The sequence below is a fragment of the Podarcis erhardii genome (assembly GCF_964252035.2).
Source record: "Podarcis erhardii genome assembly, chromosome: 14".
Taxonomy (NCBI): domain Eukaryota; kingdom Metazoa; phylum Chordata; class Lepidosauria; order Squamata; family Lacertidae; genus Podarcis; species Podarcis erhardii.
The window spans coordinates 26,725,417-26,736,380 of NC_138503.1; the positions used below are offsets into that span (position 1 = coordinate 26,725,417).

General features: G+C 43.7%; 1 protein-coding gene across 1 annotated transcript; it reads right to left on the reverse strand.

The window, feature by feature from the left end:
- Positions 1–150: 150 nt before the first annotated feature.
- On the reverse strand, positions 151–3,837 carry LCTL (lactase like; the record flags this gene model as incomplete). Its single annotated transcript, XM_081840703.1, is given in 6 exon segments — positions 151–782; positions 1,522–1,585; positions 2,311–2,510; positions 2,601–2,646; positions 2,652–2,723; positions 3,553–3,837. Coding segments are annotated over 6 exon segments (783 nt in total). The 3' UTR covers positions 151–666.
- Between the last annotated feature and the right edge of the window lie 7,127 nt (positions 3,838–10,964).

Below are 10,964 nucleotides of genomic sequence, written 5' to 3' on the forward strand. Positions count from 1 at the left end.
TCCCAACCTTGTGCCTCCAGCTGTTTTTGAACTACAACTCCCATCATCCCTGACTAGCAATACCAGTGGCAAGGGATGATGGGAATTGTAGTCCAAAAACAGCTGGAGGCACAAGGTTGGGAAACACTGGAATTGATGTTAAAATTCAAGCTAAGTTCTTTCTTTTACAAGCTGGAATTTTGGGCAGCAGCAAGTGAGGTTTAGTGTGGGATTTTCAACATTGAACTCTTCTTGGATATTATTTATATATTCCAGAAGGGCCATTTTTATGTAGCCTTTAATTTTTGAAGGCCACTTTTTACTTCAGAAGCAGACAAATGATATGTTAAATTCCTCTCCTAATTTAGATCAGAGATTGCTGTGCCTACTTAAGTCCTACAGCATAGTCTGAAGGCACATGATGCAGCCACCTTGCCAAAGGTGCTTGAGTTCCATATTGGAAAACAGATAGGTTATGAATGTAAAATAAAAATTTGCTACTTTGTTATAAAGTGTTCTCACTGAATTAATGGGTACAGCTATTTTGCTCACAATTGACCCAAAGGAAGTGTTGATTTAAAAGATGACTGATAAAGTCAGCAAAAAGATGAAATTTGGTTAGCCAATAGATGGAGAAATAAATGGGTGGGAACACTTTTTAAATGAAGATGTTTTATGAAAAACTTGTTAATGATGTTTCCTGAGTAGAATCAGCAGTAGAACAGCACTTAGGAGAATGCAGAGAGTGAAAACTGTTGGCACAACAATCTCACCCACCATTTCCAAATGAGTTGTCAAAGGCCCTGAAATTTGAGAAAAGAGTGGGGGCTAGATAAGTGCAGCTGTGCATTTTCATCAAAAACTACATTTGAGCAGCGTTGCTGTCATTATGCACTAAATTGGAATTATGAACAAATGTCAACAACACCCATAAGAACTTTGAAACACAAGGAAGCCCAATTCTAGATTCCTGTCTTTCCCCCCCTTTAACAGAATCTACAAGCATGTGAATGCTCAGATGATAACAAAAATGGGTTGTGCCCATTACTGTGAATTAGTCCGAGTATATTAGCAACAGTATTCTGCTGATACTCTTAATTTTTAAAGAAAGGGAAAGAAAGAGTTGTCAGTCTTTGGGGCAGCTTCACCATTTGCCATTCTGGTGCACACATAGCAGAGCACCCTCTCCCCCATCACTACTAACTATGCTCAGACGGTGCTTGCTCAGTGCTGGGAGGCAGCTTCCATAGTGCTGTACGTTGTGTCTCTAGTGAGAAAAAAATGTTACACTAAGATGGCTGCACCCATGACTTTTTCTGTACTAGCCCTTAAAGGTCATAGTGCACAACCACAATCATTCTACATCCTATTTCCCTACTTGACTTAAGAGACATAAGATTCTCTTAAACATATGTAATAATTTCTGAAGTGAGCAAAGTTCTAAAAGCAAATCTGAAACTTAAGTGTATTGATCTATATTACTGCTACAACTCAGTCTTTGTGATCTGGAAGAATCATCATTGGGTAGTTCAAATGAGTTACCTGCACTAAGGAGTTGGTTCATGGCTAAGCAGACTTCAGGGGCCTTCTGGTGCCAGTTTTCCACCTGCCAAATTGAATTGCTGTTAGCTATAAAGTAATAGAGCTGCAAAGGAGCAGTGTGCTCTTTAAAGATTAGTCCACATCAATGTGCTATTAAAAAACAACAACACCTGCTAGGTGAGGAACTAGCTACTGTGCTTGAAGGAAACCAGTGTTCGAAACTCCCATTTTTCTAGGCGCATTTTGCGACTGGGAATTTCAATAGCGCAAGCAATTTCTGAACTCCAGGCACAGTACTTCACTTAAGATTCCAGATTAAAACTGCCACTGCTGGTGCTGAGGGTGTGGGAGGAGAAACTCCTGCCTGCTCAACTTCCAAGAAATCACCACAGCATCAGGCAAACTGAAAGGCTCTGCCTCTCAGCTGGCCTTACAGAAAGGCAGCGTTTTGAGGGGCCCTAATAATAATATTAAGGGGGCAGGCAGGGGATGTAGGGCTTTGTTTGTTTTTTTGCAGTCTTCAGATGAGGACTAGACCATGTGAAAAATGAGCATAAGGTTTTAGCTGCAGTTCATTTTCAGCTTTGTATTCTTGTTATTAAATAGTGTGCCTAGACATTCCATTGCTGCATCCATAACCTAGGTTTAAGGTGCCATTAAGCTCCTAGCTTTCATATTTCAGTTTCTAACACTGAAGGAAACCATGAGTGCAGAGAATAACCAGCATGGATGGAGCACTACAAAGGTTTTGGACTACATAAAGCAAAAATTAGCAGAAAGTGGCCTTACCTCCCTTGGGTTAGGAAATCCATTTGCTTCAACTATTGCCTTATAATAGTGAACTGAAGCTTTTGGGTACCGAGGTTTGTTCTGATATTGAAAGTCAACATAGTAGAGTCCAAATCTCTCAGAATAACCTTGTTCCCATTCAATTTTATCCAGTAGAGACCAGGCAGTGTAACCCTGTATGTTAACACCATCCTTAGTAGCTGAAAGAAAGGACCATATGGTTTTGTTAAGTGTGAGACTTGATACGTGTTCTTGATTTGCTTTATGTGATTATTTGACTTAAACTTCACCTTTTAGCATCTCTTTAATATACCCCTTAAGATAATTGATTCTCCATCACACAGCTGAGTGTACAGTAGCTTTTCTGGAATGCCATTCTCAGTCACATAAATGAGTGGGTTTCCATATTGTGCCTATAAACAAAAAGAGAAAGTCTTCATTGATATGTGTATCAAAGGCAGAGCTGCCCTTGTTCCAAGAGCCATGGGTGCATTTTGCTGCACTGAAATTGGAGCTGGGTTCCTAAGGCAACGAAAACCAACGTATACATTTTAAGGGTAGCTGGAGTGATCCAAGATAATTAAAATATTTGTGGTTATAGAATGCAGTGCTAGTATGTTAAAAGGCTAAAAACAATTTGATTGCAAGTTCTGTTGAGCACTGGAGCCCAAACCAACACGTACCCATGGGGTGCTCCTTTAAACCCTTGTTTGATATAATGGCACTTCCAGCTGCAGCTAGTTCCAGTTACGGTTTATTAAAAACCCAGGGATAGTGAACCTGTGGCCATGTAGATGCTGGACTCTAGCTTCCATCAGTTTTAGCTAGCACACAGCTAAGGATAATGGGAGTTGTATTCCTAAGAGCACTCGGAGGGCAGGGATTCTCCATCCCTGGTGTAAACCAAATGTCATGCCTGTATGCATTCATGCATTGTTTGGTAGTTTGCTTTCACGTAGGTATATGTAATTTCTTGATTTCATCACACTGGATAACTTGCAGCTGACTCTAGAGAGCTCTCTCAGTTGAAAAGCATTGCATTTACCTTGATAGAAAAGTTGTTTTTAGTGACCTGGTGAGTCTTGTTCTCTGATGCAAATCAATTGATGCTGGAAGTCATACATGCACATGTCAACCAGCAAAAGACAAGCTCTGATGTGCTTATAATGTTTACAATACTTCCAACGATAGAATAACACACATCTTGCAAAGAGGAAGACTCTTTAAGGAAGCACACATTACCTTGACAAAGTTGAGTAGTCTTCGGAAGCCCCAAGGCACAGCGTATACCCACTGGGACCCTGCATTTGGCCACTTGGGATCCACCAATTCAATCAAATCTCTGTCAGTGAAATAACTTAGCTCTTCCGACGGATAGTTCTTTTGTGAAATGTAACGGGTGGTGAAATGGCTTATTCCAAGGAAGTCTGCTGTACCCTTAATGTAGCTCTTCTCTTGTGCTGAGAAAACTGGCAGTCTTGATGCCAGTCTTTGCTTGGCACTTTTTCTACCTTTCACGGCAAGCATGAAGAAAAAGCAGTCTGTGTAGTTACAGATAGGTAGCCGTGTTGGTCTGCCATAGTCAAAACAAAACAAATTCCTTCCAGTAGCACCTTAAAGACCAACTAAGTCAGTTCTTGGTATGAGCTTTCGTGTGCATGCACACGAAAGCTCATACCAAGAACTGACTTAGTTGGTCTTTAAGGTGCTACTGGAAGGAATTTGTTTTGTTCAGTCTGTGTAGGTATGTGTAGGATTGAAGCTTTCTTACCTTTGCTTGTTTTAGAAAGAGCACATATGCTGGCTACAACATCCAAGCAGTGAAGCTCTCTTTAGCAGTCACTGGCTGTATTTCTGTAGTCATTAATGCCTCAATTAGACCCTCTTCCTGATTACAGTGGGATAAGCTCAATAGAAGTGCATTAGGTTGTAGCCAATGCGAATCCTATTCAGAGTTGAAATTATGAAATGAAGTGATATTAATGGATGCAATACAGCCCATTGCATCCACACTAACTGTATCTCTAGTGGCTGGTGCCTGGGACTGGTAGAAAAAGAAGAGCCAACACAGTTTAGTCCCCATCTTCCTCCCTGCTGTCTTCAGCAGAATGGAGACCAAGGAAGAAGAAGCTGGCAAAACCACCCTGTGTAAAGAGGAGGCAGGCAGGTGGGGGAGTGGCCTGTTCATCTTAATGGACCAGGCTCCACTGCTGTATATTCATTGCATTTATGTCCCACCTTGTCCTCCAGGCAGCTCAAGGTGGTGTGCAAGGTTCTCCCCCTCCTCAAGCCCCACAACAACCCTGTGAGGTAGGCTAGGATGAGAGGCAGTGAGTAGTCCAGGGTTAGCAGTGACTGGAATGATACGAAGTTGAGGAGAAGTTGACCCCTGTTCTGGTCACACAGGAATTCAATACTAACATGAATTGGATTTAGCGTTCTGCCCATCTTACCTTAATTATATGATGCGCTGCTTTGTAAGCTCCATCCGATCCTAGTTTGAGGCCTGGCGCATGCTGTCCTGTCTCATAGCCTTCTATTGCGATTGCCTGGAAACATTTGTTTCACTTAGGGTGCAGAGGCAGGGAAAGTACATAAGAACTGGCACTGTCAAATTAAACTGCGCCCTGGCCAGTAATCGGCCACATAGTCCACACACAGTATGTTTTAGCTCAGGGGTCAGCAAACTTTTTCGGCAGAGTGCCAGTACATTGTCCCTCAGACCTTGTGGGGGGCCGGACTATATTTTGGAAAAAAATATGAACAAATTCCTATGCCCCACAAATAACCCAGAGACGCATTTTAAATAAAAGCACACATTCTACTCATGTAAAAACACCACACAGGCCCCACAAATAACACAGAGGTGCATTTTAAATAAAAGGACACATTCTACTCATGTAAAAACATGCTGATTCCCGGACTGTCCGCGGGCTGGATTTAGAAGGCGATTGGGCCGGATCCGGCCCATGGGCCTTAGTTTGCCAACCCATGTTTTAGCTTCTCTATATAACATTCTGCATGTTTACTCTGAAGGAAAATCCCTCTGTATCCACTGGGCTTTAATCACATTTATATGTGCTTAAGACTGCAGCCTTTAAATTGGGAAACTAGTCACCTCCAAGCCTGTGATGTTATATCTTTAGGGTTTCAGGGTTTCCTGCAGAGAAAAAGTACTGCAGGTTAATGGCTTTAGATGGTCTCTTTGCAACCGTAAGGAATACACGTGGCCATGGGAATTACATAAGATATGCAGAAGGGAAGCTATACCTTTCCCCTTCCGTGGCTGAAGGTGGTATCAAGGTCTTTGTGTTTGAAGGAGAACAAAGAACAGGCAGTGTTGAAGTGGGATTGGAAGAGGCATAAAAGAATGGCTTGAGGGGGAAGCAAGATCTATGGAGACCTTCCAACTTCATCTTAGCCTGTATGCATGTACAAATAACGGGGATGCGGGTGGCGCTGTGGGTTAAAACACAGAACCTAGGACTTGCCGATCAGAAGGTCGGCAGTTCGAATCCCCGTGACGGGGTGAGCTCCCGTTGCTCGGTCCCAGCTCCTGCCAACCTAGCAGTTCGAAATCACGTCAAGTCCTAGTAGATAAATAGGTACCACTCTGGTGGGAAGGTAAACGGCATTTCCGTGCGCTGCTCTGGTTTGCCAGAAGCAGCTTAGTCATGCTGGCCACATGACCCCTCGGCCAATAAAGCGAGATGAGCGCTGCAACCCCAGAGTCGGTCACGACTGGACCTAAGGGTCAGGGGTCCCTTTACTTTTATCACAAAGACCACCACAAGCTTCCAGTGATCATTCTAAGGAAACCATACGAGGCCAGGAAATTGAGAACAAGTAGTGATTAACCTTCAGTTCTTTCAACAGCTGAATGTCATCCTACAAGCAGAGGGGAAAAGAGGATGAAATAAATTAGTTTTGCTCACGTCTTTAAAAACATCCTACAGGTATTGCTGCAAATTGGAGATTTGCAAGGCTGAGTCAGGCTAGTGATCCATCCAACAGCATCCTGCTTACCGAATTTGCTGAAATTCAGTCCTGAAAATTTGGAGGGTTGGGGAGGAATCTTTAACGGTATAGTAGCCTTTGCATGACGAATCTGCTGTGTGGTTCATAAAGACCTTCCCTGCTTGATGCCCGAAAGAGTCCCAGATACTTGGGCCTTTTCTATCCTTGTCCCAGGCGCCTTCAGTTTGGCAGGCAGAACTGCCAACGCCCCAGAGGAACCCTGAAGATATCGACAAATGAGCACAGCAAAAAACAAGTCAGCAAACAGGAGTCCCACCAAACCATTTCATTTCTGTTTATAGCACATTTTCCCCACGGTGTACGTGACTTCGCCCAAAGAATTCTGGGAACTGTAGTTTGGTAAGGGTGCTGGGAATTGTAGCTCTGTGAGGGTTAAACTACAGTTCCGAGGATTCTTTGGGGGAAGTCACGTGCTTTAAATGGATGGCGTGTATGCAGCCTTGCAGAAACCACAATCAGATAGCAAACTGCTGTTTATATTGACACCCAGGGAACTGCTCTCTGTCTATGCAGCGTATTGTAGTTGAACAATAATTCCTTTATGTGCACTTGTATGTTTGTGCCCAATTCTTTAATCTGGCTTAGGTTATTACAGTTTCTGGTGTGCTGTGCAAAAGGGAGAGGAGAGCGAAAGGAAAAAGGTATTTGAGAAAGATTTTTGTTAAAGTAGAGCTTTAGCTGTTTATGTCAAAGTATTCTCAAGCTTGCATTTATGAGGGTTGGCACGTTAAACATTTTTTGGCACTGGATTTTGGCAACATTGGTTCATTTGTTATCTCCAGCCCCGAACTAAATCTACCTGTTTGGAAACAAGTCCTAAAACGAACAGCCACATTAGCCACATTTCCCAGCCCACCAGATTTTTTTCTTCTTCCAAAAAAGGCACTAAATTTTAGATTACAGTAGCCACAGCCCTGAAGTAAATGTATCTCTTCGGAAACAGTACCCAGATTGGCAGTCCTGCCACTTTTTTGTACCAAAAACCATACAGTCTTGTGGCACCTTAGCTTTCTAATGAAGCAGATTATGGTCCATGGTCACTGAATAGATAGATAGATTAGATAGATAGATAGATAGATAGATAGATAGATAGATAGATAGATAGATATTGCATTTATATCCCACCTCTTCTCCAAGGAGATCAAGCGATTCACCCTGAGTTGCTTGCAGGGTGCTTACAGATCTTCCCATTAGTCATTTGTTCATCCCCACTTTTCAATGTGTTTCCCTGTCACTTACTTAACCATAAAATGCCTGTTTATTTTCCTTTTTTTTTAAACGGGGATGACAGAGCACTTCCATTGACTTTTAATCACACAGACCTGGGCAGGGCCAGCCAAAGACATTTTCGCATCCGAGGCAAACCACAAAATGGCTCTCCCCTTACCCAGTGCATGTCAGGAAAGAAGGGGTGGGTGAAGATCTACATCAAGAACAAGAGTGGGAGGAGACCACCAGCAGATTCTATGGGCTGAGAGGCTGCTCTAGAGAATTGCTTGGGGAAGGGGGCTGCCAAGGAGTTGGCAGTTCCGGCCTCCAAGAAGCCCACTGCAGTCATCACTGCCATCGTGGCAGCAGTAGCGGGTGATGCATTCCTTGGAGGTCAGATCTGCCCCTGGGGATACTGCCGCCCAAGCCGGTCACCTCCTCTTGCCTCATGGATGGGCCAGCTCTGTTCCTGGGATGTATTTAAATCCCTGCCACAGAATACTGACAGCCTGGAGGTGCCCTAATAAATTTGTTAGTCTTCAAGGTGCCACAAGACTTGTCTTCAAAAAAGCAGGCAATCCTGGGTTGACAGATAAATTCACAATCTCTCACCACCCCCGAGCAAAAAAGAAAAGAAAACCAGCCATAGATGGAATATGCATTTTGAGAAAACTCCGTAATGGAAGGAAGATGGGCTCTGCTTTGTCCACAAGAAGTCCTCTGCAGGCTTTAGACCCTGTGGCAGGCCAAGCAGAAAGGCTGCTCCCAAAACACACATCTGCACTGCTCCTTGTACCAACATTGCAATGAAACGGCTGTCCCAAGGGTCCACCTGATGGAACAAAAACACATCTGATCAACATTTCAGGGATATTCCAAGCAAATCTAAATGTTGCCCTTCCTTAAGCTAACCTGTTTGGAATTAAGGACTGCCTCACAAGATCAGAAGAAGGCCCATCTTCTCCATTCAGCCGCTGCCAGTGGCCAGCAGGATGCTTCTGTGGAACCTTTGCAGCATCTGGTGAGCAGAGAGACTGCTGCTGAATAGAGAGGCTCCATTTTGTTACTGCAATGAACAACAGCTCTTATCCAGGACTGATCTTTTACTCCCCAAAAGGAGTGTACCTTCTTATTGGTTCTTCCAGATTCTCATCTAAAAAGAAACCATTGAAGATTCAGGTAGGGCAACCCTTGCTAATCTGGTTTCCTCCAGTCATTTTGGAATGCAACACCTGTCAGCTTCAGGCAGCACTGCCTGCAGTGATGGTTATTGTGGTCCAAGCCTTTTGGAAGCCACCGGGTTAGTAAAGTCTGATGGCTGCTGCCCTTTAACAACAGCTTGACACACAGCTCGCGTCCTATTGCTCTATCACCAGGGCCCAGGAAAAACGTCACTTGCTTCCCTCTACCCCATTCCAGGAAAGCAGGCCCAAACTGCAAGCAGAAAACCTGTGTGAATAATTACTTTAGCAACAATCAGTGCTAAGATGTGTGAGAGTCAGTCTGAAAATTCTGATTTATAATGACACTCTTGTACTCTCTTGATCTGGAGGCATATTTATAAATAACCTTGTATGCTACCTGCTAATTAAAATAGCCGCTGCCCCCCTCACTCAATTACTGTTCTCTTTGTTTGCTCTTACCTGCTAGTTTTCCTTGCGTGGTGCTCTGATGGGGGGAGACTTCCACATAGAGCTGGAAAACTACCAGAGCACACACAACAAATTCACCTTTACATTACTTTACAGATTGCCTCATACATATGGTAGAAACTTCTAGGTAGAGCACCACCCCATCTATGTTCTATGTTAAAACAAGAACAACGACAACAACAAAAAGCGCCCTACAACAATACAGAACAATCCTTCTATTTTGTCTGCAGCCATTGGTGCAGCAAAGGATTTAGCTTAACTATACAAATAGTTTCCCCTTCCTCTTCTTTTTTTTTTTTTCTTTTTCGCAAAGGACTTACTTGGTAAGCACAGCTTCATAATGAAGGACAAGCCCCATCACCATCAGTGGGAATTTTTAGCGTGGAATCTTCCTTGAACCAAATGGGACTTGGTCACTTTCATGCTCTTTTTGCCAAGGCTTTGTTCATTTCCTGGGGGGTTCTGCAAGAAACTTGTTGGACCGCAAAAAGTGGTTTTGCCAAGTGCAATGCAAAGGACATGACAAGAGCTGTCCAGCAAAAGCAGTTTTTCATCTTTCAATTGAGCAAGAGCACCTACTGAAGAGTTTTATTGACTACTAATGAGTGTTTCCAGGTGCAGGCTTAAATTGCAAATGGGTCGCTGAGATTTTGCAAAGGGAGGAGGAATACAGGCTCTGCAAAAAAAAAAAATACATGCTTGAGAAGCTGCCTTTCCTCAATCAACGCTCATCTGGAAGCACCCAATGGGGAGGGGGGGATCCCATGAAACTGATCAGAATGAGGACAGAATGAGGAGATCACATATCAAAGCAAGAAGGAATGAGGTTATCCCAAAACACAGAGTTTTCAACTTGGAGTATGACGACTGGCGAGGAAGTTTTTTAGTGAGTAGTTCACTTTTCAAATATTGGCATTCTCTCCTTAAAATTAATAGTTGCTGCTCTAATGCTTGATGACTGGCCTCCAAACAATTGAATTCAAATGGTGACATCATCTCCACTATCCACCCAGAACGCATCTCAATTTAAGCTAGGCCATCAGCCTTTGATAAGACCAGAGCCAGCATCAGCTGGGTGTTGTTAGAGCTTTGGATAATTGCACCAATTGAAGCTCTCTCACTCACCCACCCACCCAGCCACCCAGCCACCACCTTTTACAAAAGTGAAATCTATTCACAGCAGAGTTTGGAGAGAGCCCTGCCTCCTGGGCCCAACGCAGCAAAGGCAGCCACACAGACAGGGCTTTGGAGTAGCTCATCCGTAGGGCACAGATAGCTTCATCTGACACACACACCACAGGTGAATTGCCCTTGGGTCACTTTCACAGCCATTAAAATGCCATTACTGTTCTTTTGCAGATCCCTGACTCTGATGAGCAGCCCCTTCAGGCAAAACCGTAGTGATGGCGACACTTTCGAAGCAACCAGGCATTAAAATTGGCCCAAAGACAAACCATAGAGGTCAGATGGTTCCATGTTCCATTCCCCCCACAAGATGGCAGCATTAGAATAACACTTCCACTTGCCGCCTTCTTTTCGTTCCCCTAGTGCAAGCTCTGAGCCGCCTTTCTTAAAAGACAGGGGAAATCAAAGCCTTAAATTAGGCCAGTGTGGTCAGGCGAGATTATCTGGCGCTATTTGGTCTTGACGTTATACTTTCCTGACTGTTGAGGCTTCTTGTTCAACCCTTCCATGCTCACAAACTCCGGAAACCAAAGAGTGGTGTTAGTGGAGGCAAGGCAGGCCACAGTGAAG